The sequence below is a fragment of the Acromyrmex echinatior genome, chromosome 16 (genome assembly GCF_024713525.1).
Source record: "Acromyrmex echinatior isolate Ae372 chromosome 16, ASM2471352v2, whole genome shotgun sequence".
Taxonomy (NCBI): domain Eukaryota; kingdom Metazoa; phylum Arthropoda; class Insecta; order Hymenoptera; family Formicidae; genus Acromyrmex; species Acromyrmex echinatior.
In genome coordinates this window covers 2,713,870-2,738,797 of record NC_141867.1, presented here as the reverse complement: position 1 = coordinate 2,738,797, position 24,928 = coordinate 2,713,870, and the positions used below count along the sequence as shown (strand labels likewise).

The window sequence follows — 24,928 nt, the reverse complement described above, 5'->3', positions numbered from 1 at the left end:
CCATTATTAAGGATATTCTCAAGAAAATTAGTGTTTCTTTCCAAAAATTGTATATGTAGAATTTAATTTAATAATTAAGTTTCATCTTCATAATTTGCTATATTTTCTTTTAACTTCAATTTCTCGTTTATTTTTACGTTTATTGAATAACTGAAACATTGTGTTAATAAATGTTCACAATGATTCGTATTGCTACTCGCGTTAAATATTACATAATTAACTCTCTGGAGTTGGCGATGGATTTATTAAACTAAATTATAAATTTCTTTGTCAAACAATTCAATTTCCTTTATGTTGCATTTAGATTGTACACATTTGGATTGTTCTTATCGAAATATACTTACAATTAGTATTAATTCTATTTATATATCTATTATCTTGGTTTCCTGAAATTAATTAATATGTTTTAATTAACTGCATAAAAAAAAATTGAATAAGTTATACACTCAATAACTGTGTTATAGATTTTATCGTCCAGTTCCAAAAGATTAATAAACGTATAATATTTTGTGATAAAGATTTACATCGTAAGACATGTATATCATCGCGCGAAAATCTGTAGCGACAATTGAATCAATGAGCAACGTTTATGAGATTCTTAAACTCTTTTAAGATACTTTGAGAGAGTCATAATGTTTACAACTGCCTGTTAGATGTTCAATATGACACCATAACTATTTTTATGATCGTTAAGTATTAATTATCAAGTCATTATATGTTCACGAAAATACATATATAGATTCAGTCGCAACATAAATGTTTGCTTCCCGAACACAAAAAAGTCAAAACTAGAAACAGTAAAACTGAATAAATAAGTATTTAAATATAAAAAAAAATCAAATAAAACATTTTATAAAAATTACTTTAATAATCAGCGACCAAGATAACTTTCAAAAATATACAATAAGTTGAATGAAAATAATCACATTGATATAAAAAATTTGCTTTCCATATTGCATTTGCTATTTTGAATTTCTATCATTTGATTTTAATAAGCAGCAATCCAAGAAACATGTAAATATTAAAAATTTGTTCAGTAGAAAACAATGTGTCCTGGAAAGATTAAAGAGTTTTCAATATTTAAAAAACAAATTGTATTTTCACGTACAAATTCGCTCTCTTATGTTACTCGGCCATATTTTATTTTCCTACATTTGCGCTTTCTCCCCACGTATTTCATACGCGAAAAGAAAGCCGGAGACTGGCGAAGATCTAACGACATTGAGATACCGTTAAAGAGCTAACTCCCAATGTAGCATTCCGCGATACAAATGGCAACGTTCCAACTGGCACGTACGATCGTTAATCGACCTGACAGAATTTTTATCAACGCGAATTCAGAGTCGGTCTCGTGAGGAGAGCTCAGGCCTCTTGACCCATTCGTCTCTTTCAACGAATCTCGACTCCCTCTTGGTATTCCATCAAGATGTTCATCCCAACAGAGAGATATTTCTTATCCAGCATCCAGCACGGAGAAATCACAATACTCGAATACATTTTGCCTTGATTGATTAATTGTTTCCCGGAAGACTCAATATTTTTTTTTTTTAAAAGGCGCATCTATAAAGTATGCAGATTATAAGCTATAAAATTGAAAATATTAATTTTTCAAGTACAAATAAATTCAAGTAAGAACAATATACTTTTTTTTAATGATATTGAATAATATACAGCCTTGACTATAAATATTGTACAAAGCACCCTTATAATTTATTGCATTTAATTTCTAAAAAACAATAAGAAAAGCCAAAGAAAAACTAACAAAATATTAAAATTATAGTGAAAGTAATAAGATATTAAAATTATAATAAAAAATTGTAATTAAAATATTAAAACTGTAATAAAACTGTAAATAAAAGTAAATAAATATTATTATTTTTCAATAAAATTGCTTTTAATTTATTCTTCATTAAGACATTTACGTCAATTTGTGATATATACTCATTCCAAGGAACAAATTAGCAAAATATGAAATATTGCAAACTATATTTAACTGGATATTGAATATCAAATTAGTAAAATAACATTTCTCTAATAAAGATATATGGATAAATATTATTGCCTCGTGAATTTATTTCACATATTTCAGGAAAATTGAGGCAGGAAAACTATTAAAATTACAATATTTTTAACTAGAAATATCAATAGTAAATAACTAGAAGTATCATATGTTTTTTATTCACTGAAAGGACCAAAGGAATAAATTACTATAAATTACTATAAAAATGAAGAAAGTGATGAAAAGTCAAATATTTTTTCAATAAAAAAGATATTGGAAAATTAAAAAAGTTCAGACTCCTATCTTTTATATAAAAAATATAATATTAATTTAAAAAATAAAAATAGTAATAATGACCATTTAATACTCCTAGTGTTAACCAAGCAATTTTTCTAATATGGAAATCTGAACAGGATAATTGTAAAGATGAAAGAGAGTGCGCGAGAAGGAAGAATGGGACAACAGCGAAGCGGATTATGCAACCATTCTTACATCGCGTCGACGAAGAGGCGAGCATGCTCCTTACTTAGTAGTCATGAGAGAAGGTTCCTCTTATCCCTGTCTACTTGAAATGCTCCAGCGTGACATATCAGAGCCACAAATTTCGCTCTTAATCTACTTGCGAAACAGACGAATAACGCTGCTAGTAAAACGTTACGCGATGGACATTACGTGAGGAACATAAACAAGACAATAGCTCTTGGCCGATGTATTCATAATTGTACTTATAGTCGGCAGCTTCCCTGGATCGTTCCGCGAATTAAATGCTAAATTTGTGAGATATGACGTTCGACATTTTTATATAATTATACCGCGTGACGTCGGAAATATATATATAAATATATTTATAGCGCAGATACCTGCTTAATGGCTGGAAAATTGAGTTATCCTTAGCTGACTGTAATCATATCGAAAACGCATCATCTTGCTCTATAAGAGCAAGGAAATTGAAACCTTCAGTTAGATGTTAGATAAAGCGATACTAATTTTTTCGTTAATAAAGTTGTATGAAATTGACGATCTTCAATTTTAAATATATTTTATTATACTATATTCAATTTTAAATATATTTTATTATAATATATTTTATTTTATTAACAAATTTATTATAACGTAGATTATAAAAAATCTAATTTGTCGTCGTTAATCCTCTGTGTATCTATTGGACCCACTCAATTATATCTTTTATAATATGTTACATTTACTTTGCATTATTGTTATTAAAATAAATTATATTAATATTTATACACATTCTTTTTTATACTATAGTTATATCATTTTGGTTCCTTGAGATTAATTAATTTCTTGTAGTCAATATGTATTGTTAAATATCAAAGGTGCAATAATAACAATCCCTTGAATTAACTTTTCGATTTTCAAACGAGGCAAATCGTTCACCTTAAAATTAATATTTTTAGAATAATTCTGTTATAAGATTTTAATAATTTTTGTTTGAAACAAATAAATACATAATATATACAATTTTCAAAAAGATATGTTTTATTTATTTACAGCGAGTTATTCGTTCCTCTCTCTTGGGAATATTATTTTATAATTATTTTCAAGAGATAATTTTCATTTACAACTAGAAAAATTAATATAAATTTTTAATAACATTTATGTTATTTACAGAATTGTGCACTAACAAGAATTGTATAAGAATTAAAGTACAAGAACTATAGATAATAATTGTTTCATTATTATTATTATAATTTCACAGTTATTCAATATCGATATAAATAAAAATAAATGATATTGTATCATATTTTTTATGCAGAAAAGTTTTTTAGAGTCAACCGTTCGCACCACTTGGAAACTTATGCTGAGAAATTAGCATTTAGTCGAAAGGTTAAATAATATTTTGTTATTTTTAACTTCCAAATGTAAACACATCCTGTAGTTTCAAAGTAAATAACGTCCATATTAATATACGCACTTAATAAATGCAAACTGACTGTTCACATTTTAGTGTAAACTAAATTTGTCAAATTTAATACAGTTTCTTGAGTTCAATTGTTTAACTCCATTGTTTTAAATTAACAACATATGAGTAGGTACAGCGGTAACCTATAGAAATATTAAAAATAACTCGAATTGGGTATAATCTGACATATTTTTTTACTTTGGCACCTCTGAAGAAACACCCGTGAAAGCCTCAAAAGTATCGAATTGGGTATAATCTGACATTATGAATTTAACAGAGTAAATTAAATGAATTTCACAGAGCCATTTAATTTACTCTGTTAAATTTATATGTCCCAGCGTATCAGTAACTGTGTTACAGATTTTGACGTCAGTTTCAGAGGGTTAAGCGGATATCAGTAGAACTTGATCAAAAGAAGATGATTGAATACTATTTATTAACGTCCATTAACGTTGAATATTCATCTTTTGACGTTTAGCAATAGCTTTATCGGTGAATAAATTTTACCATTAGGAAAGCATTGTTCCATTCATGGTCTGAATCATCGCATCTTATCCCGCGCGATTTTCGCTGGTTTTATCGACGGTGTAACATAACGGAAAAATGTTGAAATGGCAGAGAGAGACGAGCAGAGTAGGACTATGCGAAGTAGGTCGATGGTTTCGCGTGCAATGCCAAGGCTTCTCTGTATATGTTAGGAGAAATAAATATAGTCGTAGAGAAAGAGAGAAAGCGCAGAGAAGTCAAATAATACATGTATAATACAGGCGGCTGACGTATCCGAAGGGAAAAGCCGAGAGCCGTGTGTCTCGATTATTGTGGGATGCTTCTTGGCTGATGTCTGTTAACTTAGTTATATCACTTTGATCTCCTTATCCCTCGCGTCGGTTTCTTCCCTTCTCGCACCATCCCCTTCCTCGATGCTATCTTGTAACATGCCCGAAACCACAGTTTTGTTCGTAAATTCCACGATTCTGAGAACAAACTTCGTCAGAGTGTTTGGCGTGATTCAGCGATCTCTGGTGGAATCCATTCCCGTGAGAGCGACCACGATGTGATCGAAGGATAGATTTCGACCAGTGTGCATCAAAAGAAAAATTTGTGGTATTTGTGACTATAATGTTACTATTTTATGATTATTGCTATAGGGTTAGTAATAATAATTGTATATATATAGTTCTATCAGCAAATAAAAATATATATGCAGTTAGCAAAAAATAACTATTATTACCAGAGTTGCGAAACACGTTATTTTTAACTGTAGTTAAATTTTAACCCTTACAACAACACTGCTGCAACATTGCGGAGATATTCATAGCGATATTGTATGGGAATTGACTATTTTCATTATAAATGATATAACATTTCATGCGCCACTCTGTATATATAATATGTATATTTGTTGATAGAACTATAGTACATATAATTATTATTATTAACATTATAACACACAATACTAACCATAATTATGGTAATATGTAATAATTAACCACAAATACTGAAAATATTTTCTTTCAGTGTACTATTCTGACAACAGCATCGTATTCAGCGAGAAAAATATGGCACTTCAAAAAAAAGATGATATTTTGTCGAATTATATAATGTTTTACTTTTCCACTTTATATAATACATCTTTAACATTTCCTTTAGTTTCCGTCCCTTCTTATATCGTATATTTGAACAGGTGTACTAGACTCACATCTTCATTATTTAAATAGAATATTGGAGATATTGTGTGCTTATATAGGTACATAGCTATTCAAATGTCGATATTAATATCACACGATATGTTAAGAGCTCAATATTATACATAAATTATTCAATATATGTGTAACAGAATCGAATCTCAATATTTCATTTTAAGTTAATACTGAAAAAGTAACGTTTCTATGCAAACATATTTTATGTATGCAACAACATGGTATTTACGTTACGTAAAAAAATATAGAAAGAAAATAACATCGGTTTCGCAATATATATACATATAATTACGTACCTATATAATACTTCAAATCGCATTATTTCTGCTTTTGCTGTTCTTTAACCTATTTAAAGAGTTTTCTATTCGCATGGGAATACAATATAATATTTTTGTCAGCGAAAGAGACATTGTAAAGTTCTCTGTGATGCTGGGCTGCATTAATTTTTAATTTCTATGAGTAGTCTGTATGAAAAAAGTTTGTTTAATAAAAAAAAGGAAGTTCGGTTGGTACTTCTATAAAAGGATTTTCCGCTACGACAATCAAAGTAAAAAGATGGAATGAACGAGCGACAGAAAAGAGAGAAAGAGAGAGAAAGAAACGATAGAAATGTCACTTTTCTGTGAGCAAAAACGAGATAAGGAGAAATATATCGCGAATAAATACACGTGTCCTCGAACTATATTTCTTTGACGAATACTGTAACGCCACGAGAGAAAAACGTAAAGATATGATATCGCTGTCACGAAAAATGGAGTTCTCTTTCGGGAATATTTCCTGGCGATCTTATATAGAATCCTTCGCCCTCCCCCACGTAAAAGCTTCAACGTTTCTAACATAGAGAAATAGATCCTCGATAAAGAACAAGTCATCGTATAAAATATTTACTCAGTTTTCTATATTTCGAAATGATATATCAAAATCCAGTTAATTGGCAGCAATAAAGGCAAATTAAATAATGAATATTGCCATTATCGATATTGTCACGCAGATCTATATTTACTGCATTCAAATATTCCGCGATCATTCAACATGATTTCTAGATTTACTTTCTTGCACGTGTCCCGTACACATTCGAGTAATTATGATCGAGTGTCGTTTGCACGCCTCTAAGCATCCCGCTCGACACATATAGATTCACACGTAGCATGGGCGTGAAACTAATTGGCGGACAAAACGCTCGGTATTATTCCCAGAATCGATCCCGATATATAATCGGCGACAGAGTAAGAATTATATGACTCCGTAATACTTCATGACGCGGTCGTAAGCGAGTTGGTCTCTCTCGACTGGGTAATGATAATCGTAATATTTCATTGATGGGGCTGTAACCGGCAGACTGTGCGGACAAATGATGACCGTAAGACCATAAACCTTCTAACGATTGTCAATATCAGGTTGCTCCGTTGACGTCCTATCACAATGATTTATAAGCCCCGTAAATTGCTTTAATAAAATTTCTTTTACAGCAAAAAATTTATAAAAGGTTCATAAAAGATCTTCCACGTATTTCCTTATTTTAGACCTTATTCTAGACTCGATGTTATATTCGTATCTTATTCCACTCATTTGATCCATATTCTTATCGTAATCTTAACATGTAATATTCGAAATTTACTATTAATAAAGAATTTCTTTAAATTACAGTAAATGAATCAATAACTAGTCTTTAACCCTTTAGAGAGAATAAAGGTCTATTTTTAAAATCTTTTTAAAATATGATCTTAAAATATGACACTGTAGTGGCTTTCCCATTTTGTAAAGGTTGATAAGTCTCTTATAAAATCTTTATATACAGCTTTTAAAATTTTTATAACTTTATTGAGTCTACAAAATCAATTTAATTGGAAACATTTTTTCTTTTTTATTGTCACCTATGGAATAATTTGATAATGCTTTATTCGAATCTCAAAAATAAAAAAAATCAAAATGGTGAATTCATATAACAGACAGAATTTTTAAAAAATAATTTGAATACCATAAAACTCGGTTTTAGAGGGCTTTTAATTGCAAAGTTTATTTGAAGCTCAGTACTACGTAAAGTATTACAGTTAGTACTAATTTTCAAACTAACTTTTAAACACTGATCATGAACTCAGTTGTGAGATTTAAATCGTCCTTTATGGAGGTTACTATCCTTTTGAAATTTGATATTTTCTGCCTATATTCAAACTCAAAGATACCAAGAATTTTCTAAAATCGAGTTTGACGATAATCAGATTATTTTTTGAAATTTAATTTTTAGAATTCTAAGACCAGAATTGAATTTACAGCGACCTCGGAAACCTTTGGAGAGCAAGATCTTCCATAAGTTACTTTGTTAGAAAGCTTCGGTCCTCAAAGGACCGAAGCTTTCTAACAAATAGCGAATTCGGTTGGACACGCTGTAGTGCACACTAGTGCATGTTAAAGTCGTTGTACACTAATTTAATCTGAGTCTAAAAGTGAAATGGAATTATTTTGAATTATAAGATACATATTTTACTTAATAGTACGATAAAATGCATTAAATATTTGATGATTTAATCCATATTTCTGTGTATATTAAACACAGATTTTTACGTTAATTTATGTACAACGGCTTTAATATGCATCAGTGCGCACTGAATGTCCAATCGAATTTGCTAAAAGTAAAGTTAACAATGCCATTTCAAGATATAGATTTAAAATATGTAAAAGATTAATGAAAAAGTTTTTTGCAAATATTAAAATATTGAAACTTTGCAATAAATACAACGACAGAATGTGGAAAATGATGAAATTAAACAATCTCAAAAATGAAGTAGCTCGTTGTCGCAACAAAAGCGATATATTTAGCTGTGCAAGAAAGCCGCGTAAGGAACTGGAGCGAAACGCGAGCGTCGTGCCTGGAAAATACAAACTCCACTTTGTGCTTGCACGCGCGCCATTTGCCAAACGGTAGCAAATTTGGGACAATCTCGTGACAGGAATTAACGAGACCCGAACTTCCACGCTCGCCCACCAATGCTGATGAAATTTCGATACAATGATCCTCGCTTTCGTTCTCCTGATTACATTATACACTATACATTATACACTCGTGTTTCCTATTATAATCTCTCTATGTTCGTCTATAATTTATGTACGTGTGAGTATGTATTGTGTGTCAAATATCAAATATTATCAATCTCTTAAATTTCGAATATTCTCTACTTAGGAAATGCTGCAATGACTTAGAATTTAGGTAATATTTGTGTCTGTTATGAATTAAATAACTAAAAAATTTAATTAACTATCATTAATTAATTATCATTAATCACATATGATTATTTTACTAATTAAGAATTTCCTCAATTAAAATTTTAAAGTGTTTTTTAAAGAAGTACTTTATAAAACTAAAAATAAAAAAGTGAGTAACCTTAATTTTATTTTCAACAATTAAACTGGTAAAAATTAAGATTACTTATTGACCCATGTCTATGTACAAATATTTTATTCCTAACATAATTAATTCGATAAATGTGTTATCTTTTAAATATCAAATATTGTCAACAACGTTTTAAACGTCAAATATTCTCTGCTTTGAAAATGTTGTAAATATTTGCGATTTAACGTCTCTAATAATCTATAATTTGTTTTCACTATAAATAATTGAAGCTTTATTATCATTTAACTATCTATTTTTAATTCATCAATTAAGTACTTTATAAAAGTACAAGTTTTTTTCTGATGTAACTTTCCTGATTCAAAGGATGCTTCATTAGCTTTGTGATTGAGCCTAGAATGATGCATTGCCACGAAAATCGAAACTGTAATTTACCCTTTGTGCATCTCAGCGAAAATTAATGGCGTGGATGCACTGACGATAATACCGGAGATGGTGTCTAGTGAAGACAGATCAGTTTACGTCGCCGGCGAGATAGCACTTCCCCGTAAAACAATACATGAAAACGCGCGTCTTTTACCTCGGAAAATATATGGTATCGATGTTATCGTATTTCCATGAAAGAGCACGTAACAGCTTTATCTCTTTTCTTCTCTTACGGAACGCCATTCGAACGCATTCAGTGCAAAAGCGGAGCCTTTGCAAACGATTTCGCGTTCGCGATGCATTTGGAAGCCATTCTTATTGATGATATCTACGACAGCATGACATTTTAAAAAGAAAATTCCTTCGTGCAATATTGTCGTACAAATTGTTTCCTCTGTAAAAATATTAATCGCAGTCTCTAAATGAGGTTTAATAGCAGTCCATTATTTGCAATTGAACTGACATGTAATTATGCACGCGTCGATGCGCAAGATCCCGTTCGGATCGCACTAGATACACTTCAATGACCAAAACGAGGATCTGGAAAATCAGGCTAATGCATTAGCGGCATTAATTAAGAGCGATACGTTGCCTTTCGTAATTTTTCTTCCACAGATGGCTTCTCGAAACTCGCAATCGACGCACTTGTAATCCGTTAAATATTCCGAGAGCGCGATTCACCTTTTACCATTTATTTCATTGTTTTTCACGAGCTTGAATAAAATAAAATTGTTATCTTTCAGGAAATTTATCAGTTAAAATAAATTGAAGTAGCTGTGAATACAATTTGTGATTTATATTTAGCGACTTGAAAAATGAGGAAAATATTCATGAGTAAAAAAATTCAAAGATTTTGAATTAAGAAAATTCAAGACATTGAAAACAAAGAATGAAGAACATTCATAAAGTCAGACTCGGGATATAATTTTATGAAAATAAAATATATCAAGCAATGCAATTTTTCTTGAATTCTTTATAACTGTCTCGATTCCCCAATGCGGAAAATTTCGTTTAATACAGTCGGCACGAATTACGAGCTCGTCTATCTATGTTTCGATTTCATAAATTCTATTTCCTGACGCTCGTAAATAAAGTTAAACGGCGTGGGCGCATTTCGGCAAAGACGACGACGACGGTGGCAGCTGAATTGAATTTCATATTTCAACTTATGGCAATTACCGCACGATATAGTATTTTATCGAGTGGGCGGCGGCTGGCGATTATTGGCCATCGATTTACGTTCCGGTGGCACGTGTGCCTTCAACCATAGATGCGATGACATTGCGTGCTTCGACACATATTGCGTACATTTTGCCGTAAGATGAGTCGATTAAGAAGATTTACGTTACACGATAGATTGCTTCTTCAAGTATATTGCATAATGCGTTCATAAATCATGATTATCAATTTTCATTTTATATCGGTAACGTTGCAACAAATTTTGATCAACTTTTTGTTTTTGTAACAGATGTTTTTGTAATGTAAGGTTTTTCACATTAAAAAAGGATATGCTTTTTAAAAATTCCATTATTCTTCAATTTTTAAAAACTCTGCTGTAAATTTCTTATGTAATAACATAAATTTGTAAGATATGTAATATATAGCTATAAAAATTTTAAATTTTGTTACAATATGAAAATAAACGTGATGATATAAAGCTTCTTTTATTGTTTATATACAATTCTAAATAATATAAAATTTATTGGTCATCATATTTAATTTTCTGATCAAGTTGAATTTTGAAAGCAATGTCAATATTTTAATTGGAAATTTCAGTAAAGAAATTTAAATGCTGTAAAAAAAAATAAGTAAAATATTATAAAAATAAAAACTAATAAAATTGAAATTTTTCATAAGTATGCAAGAAAGATTTTTCTACAGTTTCCAGATTTTTATATAGTTCGAAACATGAGAAAAATCTCCATTAAAGCTCAAAGACTTAGACTGACGCAAGATGCAAAATTCTACATGGCCGATGGAAGGTTAATGAATTAAGATAACATCTTTGTATATTTAAGCGAGCAACAAATTTTTTATTGATATTGGCACTGCATGCTGAGAAATTTTTTCAATGTAATTTATACTTATTTCGCAAGTAACAAATTCGAAACTTGCGAGCAATTTAGATTAGTAACAAATTCCTACGTTATTTTTAATACAATTTCGTTGTTACATATTTTGCTCCGTTAACTTAATCTTCCTAGTATTATTTAAAGAAAAATTGACAGAGTAATAAATTTCTTTCTTTGGCAAGAATCGGTTGAACAACACTTGATAAAAATAATAGTTAAGTTTCAAATAATTTAAATATTAATTAAATATTAATTAACCAAGTTATTTATGTAAAATGTAAATGGATGATCATAATACCACCTTTTTCTCTAATCTTCAGTCAATTTCCTTTCACTATATCAAAAATACTAATGTTTCACTTTTCATCAACGCAGCGGTTTAATTTAGAATCCTTTTATAATCTTTATTTTTGTTCCCTTAATTTTTAAAAATTTAGTAGAGATTAAAACTTTTATTCTTAATAACTTAGAACCCCATGTGAAAACCGTAGTTCTCAAGATTAAGTTAGAATTACATCTTACGAGTTCTCCGAAATTATCGAGGACAGCCGCGAATTATCCTTGGAAAGTTTGTCGGATCGAAAATAGCGGGCCAACAAAGAGAGAGAGAGAGAGAGAGAGAGAAGAAAATTCAACGAAATTTAAATAATCGGCAATTACGAACGAGCGAAGCGTGAATTTCGCACGGAAGCACAACCGCCCGCTTGAGCGCGCCGACGCTATGTCGACGTTAATTTCCCGATGCATGGCCGCACTGAGGTTGACGCCGCAGCATCCGATCTGACGCTGCAACGAGCGTCAATCGAGTAACTGTGTGTCAACAAGACCCCCTCTGGTAGCCGCTGGACATGCATACATGGGTGGTCACTCATCTTGGCAAGGAACGCTCGTAAACCGCGGTTACTTTAATTTTCGCGAAACTTGGACTCGTGGAATCAATTAGATCAATCACACTTTCAGAGAAAAGTCTCACTCCAGATTCATTTGGAAATGGAATTTATCTCTTTCTCTCTCTTTCAAACAGCAGCTTCGGTTGAAGGGATTTTAATTCAATCATCTTGTCCCTCAACAGATTCAATTTAATTATTTTACATTATTTTATTACTTCAATTAGTCGTTTCTAAAGCATTTATATGTAAATGAAGAGCAAGAGAGAAAGATAATTGATCTACATAAATGACTTACAGAAATGTCTAAAAATTTCTCTTCGCAGTTCGCGAGCAAAAGAGATAAAGCGTTCACTGCAGAATTCAATGATGCGTAACTGCGATGATTCTCCTTTTTAATTCGGTCACGAATGAAACGCGAGACATTTTTCGCTCAACGATGCGATGTTAAAAACGCTCCGATGATCATATTATGTAATCCGTATGTAAACGACGCGTGTTTATGGAACAAGTTGTAAGTAGAGGTAGTTGACGCATAAATTTCATCGGTCGGCAGATCAATCATGACTACATACATATAGGCGTGTCAATGGTTAGACGAATACGTAAATCATGAGGAGATGCCCCGCAAAATGGTTTACGTCAATCCGTACTAGATAGTGTCTGATTTGCTTAATCGCGAACGGATAGAGTGAATGCATCTTTTTAGAATATCAATCGTATGTCGATGGCATCGATCACTTGGAATATGTGCTGCAGTACATTTTTACAGAGTATAAAATTGTAAATGTCATTTGTTACAACAATGACGCAATTCCAAAAACAAAACTTTTCACAGAATAAATTTGGATATTTTAAATTTATTATTTTAAAAATTTGTGATATTAATTTAAAATGCAACTTTGATATAGAACTGATAGAATAGAAATAAATATACAAGTATATTATAAAATAACAAAGTTTTTGTTTAAACATTGTTCTTAAAATCAACGTTTATGCGATTCAATTTTTGCGACTGTTATGGCAAATATCAATTGTGATAAATTGAAGTCTCGTGTATCAAAATGCTCTTATTTATCTTATCATGAGACAACATGAAATTCTAAAATTCTCGGAAATGTACCGCTAAAACATCTCCGTACTATTTCGATTTTATCCGGAGCAACAATTTGTAACCTCTCGACAGAAAAGTTTCCAATGTCACTCGATTCTCAATACGTCACAGTAAAATACGTGACGGGCAGAGAATCGAAGATAGAAATTGGAAGTCCTCGCTCCTCGTGTCTTTGATGACGAGATGTAAACAGACTCGTTTTTGATGGCCTCGTATTCTATTGTGTGCATTTCAACATTGCGCGGTTTGCGGTTTCCGTTTTTATTTAATCTCATTGTTTTGCCGCAGAAACGTATGTAACTTTCGGTCAAGTACAAATCGATGCGGAAGTAGAAATATATGAAATTGATATACAATCGAAAAACTCTTTCGAATTATTCACAGTCACAGCTATGTTTTAAGAAAATGGCTACATCTTTTCATGCATACAAAACAACAAAAAAATTCACAACTATCAAGTATTTCCACATTTAGGAATTTATAATATCCGTATACTGAGAAAAAAAATGAACTAGTAATAGAATAAATATTTAATCAGTGCCAATTAAAAACACTTACAGTAAATAAATATTTATTTACTTAGAGTAAATAAATATTTAATCAATGAAAAAATGATATTTAAATCAAATTAATGTTTCTTGTGTCACATGTGCATATATATATATTTTTTATTTAGGAAATACATAATTAGTATTATTTAAATAAATGATTTATTAATATTTAGTACATTTTTCAGTGTATTTTTCACTGTTAATCTAATTCGTTAAAATTAAATTATTATATTATATCATAAATTTATAAATTTTATTATTACTTTAAATTATATTATAGTATAAATTAAATATAAATATGTAAAAGAATAAATCATATTAAACTTGTTTTTTAATTATTTTTTGTTCAACATTATTTCACTCTCTTTCTCGATTCGTGTACACATTTGTGTAAAAATATAATAATGTCATAAATATAAAATACATTTTAATTTTAGAAGCTTTTTCTTGCAAGACTCTTAATCAATATTGACTTAAAACAGCTTCACGAAACGTAATATAGCCGCTTTCATCTTCCGCGATTTTTATAAATCGTCTTTCAAGGTTTTATGTGACACGAAAAACGAATCAATTTTTATAAATAGAATCTTGAATGAGTTTCGTTTTAGACTTAATAACCATAATGAAGAAAACTAATAACAACAGTTCAACGTATACTTTCGGCAAATCGTTGATCAAAACGAATTTCAAAATTGAAATTAAGTCGAAAGAGCTTCGCGCCGCTCAGATGTCGTTCGCGAAACGAACTCTGACCTTTGATCGCCATCACTGCCGAGCATTCGGAGCATTGCTTCACGTTCTACTGATCAAAGGACGATGCTTCTCTCACTTGGTGCATTTGCATGCACATGTACATACATATGCCATGCGTGTATGCAGCGTGTTCCTCCGGCCCGACGCAAAGTTGCTTGTTGGACTGTCGTCGTTTCCGCAACTTCCGCTTTGCTGAAAGAGAATCCACCCTTTGCTAATAAGGGCACTTTTTACAACTGTGTTTAACATTCAACCGTTCTTTATTTAACTCTGCGACTCTATAACAGTCGCATACGAGCGATCGGTTCCTATGACAAAATTTCTGAAATTTACGAAACTCTGTTCGGAGAAAAGTAACGCAAATCTTTATGCGAGCTTAAAATTGTTTACTCGCTAATTTATCAAGATTAACGTTAATTTACGACTTGGGATATTGTCTTAATCGTGCAACTTATTTAATCGTGTAACTAGATGACAAAGTATTTTTTTCCCTACATCAAAATACAAAAGCAGTTCGCAATATACTATAAGAAGTGACTGCCAATTCTACACGACGAAATCGCAAAATTAAATATATTTCATATTTATAATTATATTTACACAATGAAAAAGGGAGTTTGAGAAAGAGAGTAAATTAATATATTTGAGTGAAAAACAATTAAAAAATAAGTAATTTAATATAATATAATTTACAATTTGGGACCATTATTTTAATCACTCAATTTAAATTATAATATATTTTCCATTCCATACTAAAACATAAGAGCAATTTGCGAATGTAGATGCTGAATTCAAATGGAATGTAAAGTTTTGATTGTATTTTAATATTTTAAAGCACAAAAAATCAGTTCGCAAGGAAAATAATTTATTAATGTGTAAAATTTTCAGTGAGAAAGTTGGAATAGAGAAAGACTTTAGGATAAAATCTACCTTTTCACTTGGCAGATTATGAATTTAATATTTCGTTCCAAATTTTCCTAATTCACAGATATTTTCAAACAATTAAGGGTGTCTTAAATATTTGATAGATAGTAGGATTTATCATCTTCAGTTAATATTTTTTTGGAAATATTTAGATATCAATTTTAATGCATTAATGCATGTTTTATATATACATATATATATATATATTTGGCGTTTTAATATAATTATTATTAATATAATTAGTTTCACTTTTAATTTATATTTACAATAATAAATTTAAATACAGATTTTTAAATAAATACATGTCTGTATAATTAAATCTTATAATGCTAATTTTATTTAATGATATTACTTTTCAGAAATTTTATTTCTAAAATATGATAATACATGTTTCATATATTTGGCGTTTTAACATAATTATTAGTTCCACTTTTATCTTATATAGTAGTGAATTATGAGTAGAGATTACCTATAAAACAGAAAGTACCTCGTTTAACTTTGTTATACATAAGATAGTAAATCTGATTAGTTTCGTGCGCGGATTGACACGCGGTAGTAGATAAAGGGAATGAAAGTATAAAGCTTCACTTTACTAGACGTCAGACAATCGGATCTATAGAAAGCTTTCGGCATTAAAAACACACGGGGATACTCCGTGAACATATATATACGCCTTCTCTCTGTCTCTCGTGTGCACTATCGATTCACCTCGCGGCCTTGTGCTTAATTGAATTAGTATCGGGCTAAAAAAGAGTGACCTTGAGTCAATTAACGACGAGACAAAATAAGACAGAGTGGCGCTTCTCACTACTTCTCGCTCGAGCAACAAAAAGAGAAAGTACCTCTTTAAGTCGCGATTATTCTTCATAATTGTGGACACATTATGAAGAACACACACACACACACACACACACACACACCTAACGTTCATATTTCTCAAGCGTATCCGATGTTAAGTAACAGCCATTAATGTAATGCCATTAAACACTCGAAAGATGAAGTTTGTGAGAGAAAAAATAATTTACACTCTTACCAGTGTTTTGAGCGCGTCAAACATTTCTTTTCAAACAGAAACATACAGTCAGTTGATGTAGATTTCAACTCCGTTATCTCTGATGAAAAAATTTAATTTTCTCTCCAGTTTCAATTAAAAAATCTGACTATCTATATATATATATACGAATGTAGTACTAGAAACCGCGAATTTTTATCTGCTATTATTGTTATATTTTAATTTCTATCTTCTATAAATATAGTAAACTTCTATTTTTACCAAGCATGCGATAATTGCTTAAGGATGTATTATACGTATTTTTTAACAAAATAAAAAAATTACAGATTTTTCTATATCGTATTTAGAAATAATACAAAAAGTTTTTGTCAACGATTTGAAAACCTGTGCACTTATTAAAAATTATTTTACACGTGCACGTTTTTAAAAAAATAAAGATAAAATATAAAGAACAATTTAAATTGTAAAATTGTATTGTATTGTTAAATATAAATATTCATATTATTGAAATGTTTCATATGTATAAAATAATAATTTTTCTATAGAAAGTATAAATTCCAGTCACTTTTTGCAGAGACAATACTCATCCTAACTCATATCATCGAGATATTTTTCCAGATATTTTTACTCTACTTTAAACTTTTATGATTATAAAAAAATAAGCAATTTTGGACATATTTTGCGCGCAAGCGAATCGAAGTGGAATCAAGGGGGGGTGATTGAGGAGGAGGGGGACATGCGATGATGCGTACCAGCTTGCGGACGTGCTGGCGAACCATCGGGCACGACGATCTTGATCTGCGACTTCGGCGTGCCCTCGCTCATGGTAGTTTCGACACGTCTTCGATTTTCTACCGACTGAAGGTGGGAAACACGAGACCCCCTCTTCCAACTGCCACCCAAAGCTCAGTGCCGTGCACGTTTTTCCGATACCCGCGCGAGCTGCAAGATCTTTATCTCGATCGTCGCAGGATCCTCTTCTCGCAGGATGTTTTTTCCTCGTCGACTTTTTTTTTGTTTATATCTCGATACAAGCTACTTTAGGTGAAACTGCACTTTTTTACTTTGATTTACTTATAAGATCGGATGCTAGGACGTTGATCTCTGCAGAATCTCGATCGATGATCTTTCTTTGTGAATCCCGGTAGGCGAGATAAAAATTTCTTGATGGGGGAGAGGCGAACGAAACAATTTGTTGATCTATTCTCTTAATTCACCAAAAATGATGATTCATTTGAATTGCAGAATCGCAAGATCATCAATGGGTGATCGTGGCAAGGGATCTAGACGATTTGGGGAGGTCTATATTTTCGAATATTTCGCAATTGTACAGATTTTATTAATTATTGTAGTTGTCTCAACAGTAGCGATTCGACATGGAGATCTCGGATCGCGGGTAGATCGGCAGCAATCTCAATATCGATCTCGGTTTCCGAAATCCCCGCGGAAACACTTTCGAATGAAGAAAACGCGGAAAGTCATGAAGCGCGGCCAGGGGCGCTCCTCTCGCAAGACGGTTCGCCAAACTCCGCGCGACTTACTTTCCGCCTCGATCCCTCTCGTCAACCCTCTCGCGATCTGGGAGGAGCCGACGTGCGCCGCGCGACACACGGGTGGTGAGATCGGCGTGCGACCGCGAGGCGGGCGTTCTCAGTCTCTCAGAGCGGGTGCATCTCTTCCTCCCTCCCCCCTCTTCTCTCGCAGGCGGTGTCACAAGGTCACGAGATCACTGGGTTCGGCTGGATTCACGCGCGCTGGCGTACGTACGTTCGATCGATCAGTCGGTCGGTTGGTCGTGGTTTCCCACCGACCGGGAAACACTTTGCCGATCGACGATCGCGCGACTGTAACCGCGGAGCACAATAAAATACACGTAACGCACAGAATACGTACGCGATATTGTGTCACGTCTTTGGATTTTTCTTCGAGACTCGATATCAGGTCGCTTAAAAAGTTACGAGAAACGCTGTGATTGAGTCGTTATACATAGGATAGTCGACACCGCGACGCGATCCTGCGGTCAGGACGGCACCAGGGAAGAGACCAGACGGCGAGACGGGGACACACAGGGAAAAGCGGGAAGCGCAGCGCGCGTCTGACTAGCGCGGAGCGTAGCTACTGCGCCGCGTCTGACTAGAGCGCGGACAGTCGCTACTGAGCTGAGCGCAGTGGTACAACCTGCGATGTGTCGGACGTACTGGCTGCTTCCTTCTCCGGCGCGTTGCGGAGTCACGGGTCACCACCCTTGCGCGTCTCTCTTCCTGGACCAATCTCCCTCCGATCCTCCTTCACTCGTCGCGCGTTTCCAACCTCATTCCTCCCCCTTTCTTCTCTCTTTCTCTCTCCTTTTCTCGCCCCGCTCTTTTTCCTCTCGCACGCTGATCGCCTCAACGTGCCGAGCGTGCAACGATCGCCCGATGCTGACTCTCGCACGACAACGGTTTTCCCTCGCAGAAAACGTCGACTGCCGCGCGCGCGCTACTGCGAGGGGGTCGGTGACGGCCGACAAAGCATTCTCCCCGGCTTTTCCAGGGGTTCCTCTCTCCTTCTCCCCCCCTCCCCCTCGCGCCCCTTCGTCGCGCGCGCACGCTTTTATGCCCTCTCCTCTCGATGATCTTCCTCTCTCTCCTCCTGTCTTCTCGTGGCTGCGATGCGTTTCCCGTCTCGCTTCATCTCTTGGCATGCGCCCTCCCCTCGCGGAGGACCGCGAGGTGTCCCGGGCGTAGTGAGCAGCTCTCACCCGCTTTTCCACCCTTGCACGGCGCTTGCGCGTCCCGGGGATGTCCCCCTCGCTCACCCCCGCGTGCTCTCCTTCTGCCTCCCTGACCATCCTGCGGATGCCTTCTCGGTCTCTCTTCGGTCCACGCTACCCTCCCTTCAGCCCCATTCTCCTCTCGTCGCCGCTGCTCCGCAAGCAGCCTCCTCTCTCATCTGTTACCCCGCTTTTCTTCTCTTTCCCTCTTTTCTATTAAATAGGTGGCTGCTTTTATCGGCCGTCCTTTTCCTCCCGACTATGTTATCTCGCCGGACCATACATGCTCTTCGTTGAGGATGCCCTTCCGGAGGGCACCAAGTTTTTTGGATCCTTGCGACACCGATCGAATTTGAATGCGTGCGAGACGAGAAAGGGGGTCACGGTTTCGCGAAAGAAAGATATGCCTGTAGACAGTGTGACCGAGTGAAAACAGTTTTCATCGGCGACCTGGTTCTTTCATATGAAACGGAGAAAACAAGACTGAGGAAAAAAAATAACGCTTGCAATTTATCCTTAAACTTCAATTTAAATTTAATTTCCACTGTGTTTTCAGCACTCCCATAAATTCGCAAACCGCCGCGCGACAAATTCATTTGTCTCTCGCGCGAGATGAGAACGGAATGAGAATGCACGACACAGACGAATTACCGGCACTAAAAGGGCGGAATTACCCGTGCCCGTGTTGCATATCCGATACAATAAATCATTTTTGTACGAATAAAGACATTGACGCTCGATCGCGTGATTTTTTTCGAATATTATTCAACGAATGCAAGGCATGTCTCTCTTCTCTCCTTCTTTCTTTATCCCATAAATATACGTGCACGCGAGAAAGAAAAACGCTCACAGCGTCGGTTATTTATGTTCACACCTACGGGATGTGCACACAAACCGAGGTTTAAAGCTCGACTTTAAATCGAAACACCAGCTTTAAGCGGAGCTTTGCGATGCTAAAAAAAGAAAAGAGGCCCAGTAATATCTCACAACCGTTCGAAATCGTTCCGTTTATGCAAAGCGTTGTTTGCGAACTTACGACGATTGCAGATATCATTGAGAACGTGATGGTATGCCAAAGTTCACGCATTTAAAGTAATCTCGGGTCCCATATCTTCTAAGTACAAATATTTTCACTACGAGCAAAATGTATAAAATTTAATTCAAGTACACAGTAAAAAATATTTTGTATGTGTTAAAATCAGTCCTTGTTTTTGTGTTAAATTTTTAATATATCCGAGTTTTAATTTAACATAATATGATTGTTTTAAATATTTTGCGTTAAATTGTTATTCCAAAGTTAAAAATCATAAATTATAAATTGTGTCAGTGTTACATTTTTTGTGTTAATTTTTTGCATAATATTTTTTACTAACATATTCATCTCATATCAATTTACACAAAAATTTGTAAAGGAACGAAAATTTATACGGGATACGTGAAATATGTTAAATTTGACACAAATTTAACACTGTGTATTTAATATTTAGTTTATTTAATTTTCTTCAATAATATATTTTTCAAATATTTTCGCTTCAGGGAAAGATTTATTTCCTTTAAATAAAGAAATTACATACACATAAATGTACATATATTTTCTAGAATGCAAAATTCATTATTCTCGCTGCATTTTAATGTTGAATAAACAACGTTGTCTCACGTAATGACGTATACAAGAGTACGGAGGACAATAAAAATTAATTCCCTGAAATTAAAATATCCTGGAGGATAGTACATTATTACTATCAAATAATATAGCGACAATTTTATTATAATATAATTTTATTGTACCAGTATAATAAAGAAGAGCTAACCGTTCATAATTTCAATGTGATATGGCATCGTCTTTCTCTAGTCTTATCCATGACCATCGAAGTATGAATTTTAAAAGCTCCCTTTTTCTTCTCTCTCTCTCTCTCTCTCTCTCTCTCTCTCTCTCTCTCTCTCTCTCTCTCGCCGTTCCTAACCAGCAAGCCAAAGGATGAGATGCGAGAATCCGGGAATCGAATACGAGAGTTCAGAAATAATTCCCCGGAGGCTCAGGCAAATTTGACTTGCATCGAAAATTGTTCATCGATGCCAACGAACTGACGTAACTTTTTTTGCAAAACAATGAAGGACGGTGAAGAATTAATCCATTCGTGCGGATTCGATTACAGTCTGACTCTCGTGTGTTCGTTCCACTTAGACGGAGGCTAATGCGAGAAATTATAGTCTAGAAATTATCGAGAAATTTGAGATATTTAAAACTATAACAGAAAAATACATCCACTTAAGTTTCGAAATTTAAAGTGTAGCTTGTTCTTCTGTTATTCAGTTTTGTTTATTATTATTGAGTTATTATAAATTTATCTTTATTTAAAGCTTGAATTTGTAACTTTTTCTGTGTTAACCCTTTTAAACGCCTTTTTGATATACCCAATTTCTTTTTCCAATGCATTTTCTATTGCCACAGTATGTTCTGTAATATTATTGTAATATTATTTAATATTAAATAATTCTTGAGATTACTAGAGATTGAGATTGAAATTAATCAAAATAAAGAAACTTAAAAAACCAATATCAAGTTTAGTAACTTTGCTTTGACTGGGTCAAATTCAATCTCAATCTCTAATATACCGGCATAAAAGAAATCTGGGACATCTTACATATTATTAATACAAAGGAAAACCAACATGACGATTCAACATAATGCAGGCAGACTCAAGAACATCATTGTCGAATTCATAATGCAACAGTAATTTAACATTTCGTAAATCGACGAATTTAACCCATGCACAACAACGTCGAAGCTCCACATTAAAATTTGCACGGCGAATACATTCGAGTAAATTTGCGAGCGTGCAACCCAGTTGTGAAATTTCATGTCTGCAGGTTTAATTAAAGCGGTGTTATGTGTCGGTTCGTATACATACAATGATAAATAGCATGTTTTCGAAAGAAATACGAGAGAGATAAAGAAATTAAAAGAGAGAGAGCTCATTTTATGCTTGCGTAAAACCTATACGTACGTTTCGCTACGAAATGCAATCGTTAAAATGTTATTACCGATTTTTGCGCGTCTCTTCCAACAAAGTCACTACATGATAAGGAAACATTCACTGGAGCAAGATGATAAATCCGATGGCAAAGTTTTGTTCACCGAAACTTCTCGTGGAATTATCGTAAAGATAGCGAATCGCCTTGAAGTCGCATAAAGATTCGAGCCATCAAGTTGCATATTGTACCAAGCAATTCAAATAAAAGTTTCGGCTTCCCACTTCTGTACACAAGAAGTAGTGACTTAATAACTCGAGTAGAACTCTGGTTTCTATCTTTTATCTGCAAGTAAATTTTTAGTAAACTTATATTTGCTTATAGTTTCTATATATTTGTAAAAAAATGTTGAAGTTTTCTTACATTTCACATACAACTAGACATTTTTATCTGTACGGAATTTTTTCTTAAAAAAATTGTCCCAAGTCATAAAATTATAAAAAAATAAAAAGAAAGATGTATTTATTATAATTTTTCATTTCTTACTTATGAAGAAATCTTGCAAATGTGTCAAATTTTAATTTTAAAGAAACTTCGTATATGTATGTATGTATGTATGTATGTACAGGAGTCCGGACTGAACTGGAATCGAAACCAAAAATTGTTCTATAATATTATTTTTTAGATAAATAGAAACCAAAATCAAATTTTAAAGTTTATAATACTGAAATTATAATCAATGAAATTATATTTTTACCATTTCTTTCGGTTCTTTCTTCAGATCTATACAGATCCATTCTTTATAGATAAACTAATTGCATTGTCGCGTTTAAAGTTTATCCTTTTCTCTCTACATATTGAAAGAAGAAAGATAAATTCTGAACTCTAAGCTAGTAATGTAAAGGTACGTGAGAAATTGATTGAACTGATGAGCACGCTCTCTTTCTTTCTTTCTTTCTTTCTCTCTCTCTCTCCCCCCCCCTCTCCCTCTCTCTTCTTCTTTCTCCTTCTTCCTCTCTCTTCCTCCCTCCTCTCTTTCTTTCTCTCCTTCTCTTTCTCGTTTACTCGCTTACATTATCATTGCAACTGTTGACTTGAATGTACACACGTAGTATACATATAAAACATTGTACTAAATAATAAACTTTTTAATTTTTATTTCTCTCTCCACTATACATATACATAGTTGAATAAAAAAAGCCATTTTTAACTTCTTCCCAACTTCGTGAGGCTCACGAGTAACTATAAATAACTGAAAAAACCGTAACTTTTACAGTTCCAGTTTTCTTCACTGGTTAAGAAACCAAAATTGAAACCGTTATACTTATTTGACATTTTATTAAAAACTGTAACCAAACTTATTTAATCGAAATCAAACTGAAAAAAACCTTTTGAACCGGATCTCTGCATATAGGTAACGTAAATACATAAATTTAGAAAGTATCAGAAATCATTCCTTATAATTAAAACAATTTTTAGTTCTTTTCGTTATATCTCAATAACTACTCAAGATATTAAAAAATATTTTATACAAAAATATTTTATATAAAGTTTTATAATAAGATTATTTTGAGGATTATCTCTATTTGTTCATGTCCATAATATTTTTAAAAAATAATTTAAAAAATTTGAAATTTGAAAATAATTATTTTTTAAAAATATTATATGACGTGGATAAATGTTATTATAAAACTTTTGTATAAAATATTTTTTTCTTAATTTAAATTGTTTTGGAGATACAAAAACTAAAAAAATACTAGGGAATGATTTCTTCTCAGTTTTTCAGTACCAACTAATATTTCCTAGATTTTTCTAATTTTTAATAATCTATAACATATGTATACAAAGTTCTATTAAAATCAGAATTTAATACTTGGCGAAGTTCCCTTGTTAGATTTAAATCTTGCAATGCATCGCGTCGAGATCATTTATTAGTAATTGTGACAATTCAGAATATTATATAATATTAAATGATAAAAGGCACGAGACCAAAATGATATTGGAATCCCTATTGTAAATAGCCACAATTTTGCGGAATAGCGATGGTCGTTGCGATCGATACAACATGCGGTGCACCTATATCGGGAAACGTTGACTGAGTTACAACGGACCTTCGTAATTTTCGACAGGAGTTTGCAGACACGTGGAGCGAACTAATTCGATTATGGACAATCTGACCGCGCCGAGGGAAAATTTAAAGTTCACTCGAGTAGCGAGCACGCGATGTTGTAATTGCCGATTCCGTTATTATTTCATTAGTGTAATGTGTGTAACAATGTAAATTACTAGCATATAACATGAAACATCGCATAACACAGTGATTTACCACTAAATTACGAAAAATTGAATAATCGTGATGTATGATATTTTAATTACATATGCCGCGTACGCGTATTACATATGTTTGCAACATAATTTAATAAAAATGTCAATGTCAATTTTATCGTGTTAAATTCAAATCAATTTGGATAATTTGCAGTATTGGGCAGAATGAT

General features: G+C 33.0%; 1 protein-coding gene and 1 pseudogene across 8 annotated transcripts in view; one reads left to right on the top strand and one right to left on the bottom strand.

Moving 5' to 3' along the window:
* Window positions 1–24,928, bottom strand: part of kcc (solute carrier family 12 member kcc) — a 97,799-nt gene that overhangs the window by 18,028 nt on the left and 54,843 nt on the right. Inside the window, exon 1 of one of the 8 annotated variants that reach the window (XM_011071001.2) lies at window positions 17,461–19,218. The exons of the other annotated variants lie outside the window; for them this stretch is intronic. Within the exon in view, the coding sequence (XP_011069303.1) occupies window positions 17,461–17,533 (73 nt within the window). The 5' untranslated portion in view covers window positions 17,534–19,218. Of the gene's footprint in view, window positions 1–17,460; window positions 19,219–24,928 lie in introns of those variants that run through there. 8 annotated transcript variants of the gene reach the window in all.
* LOC147907048 (uncharacterized) lies at window positions 18,085–23,424 on the top strand (annotated as a pseudogene).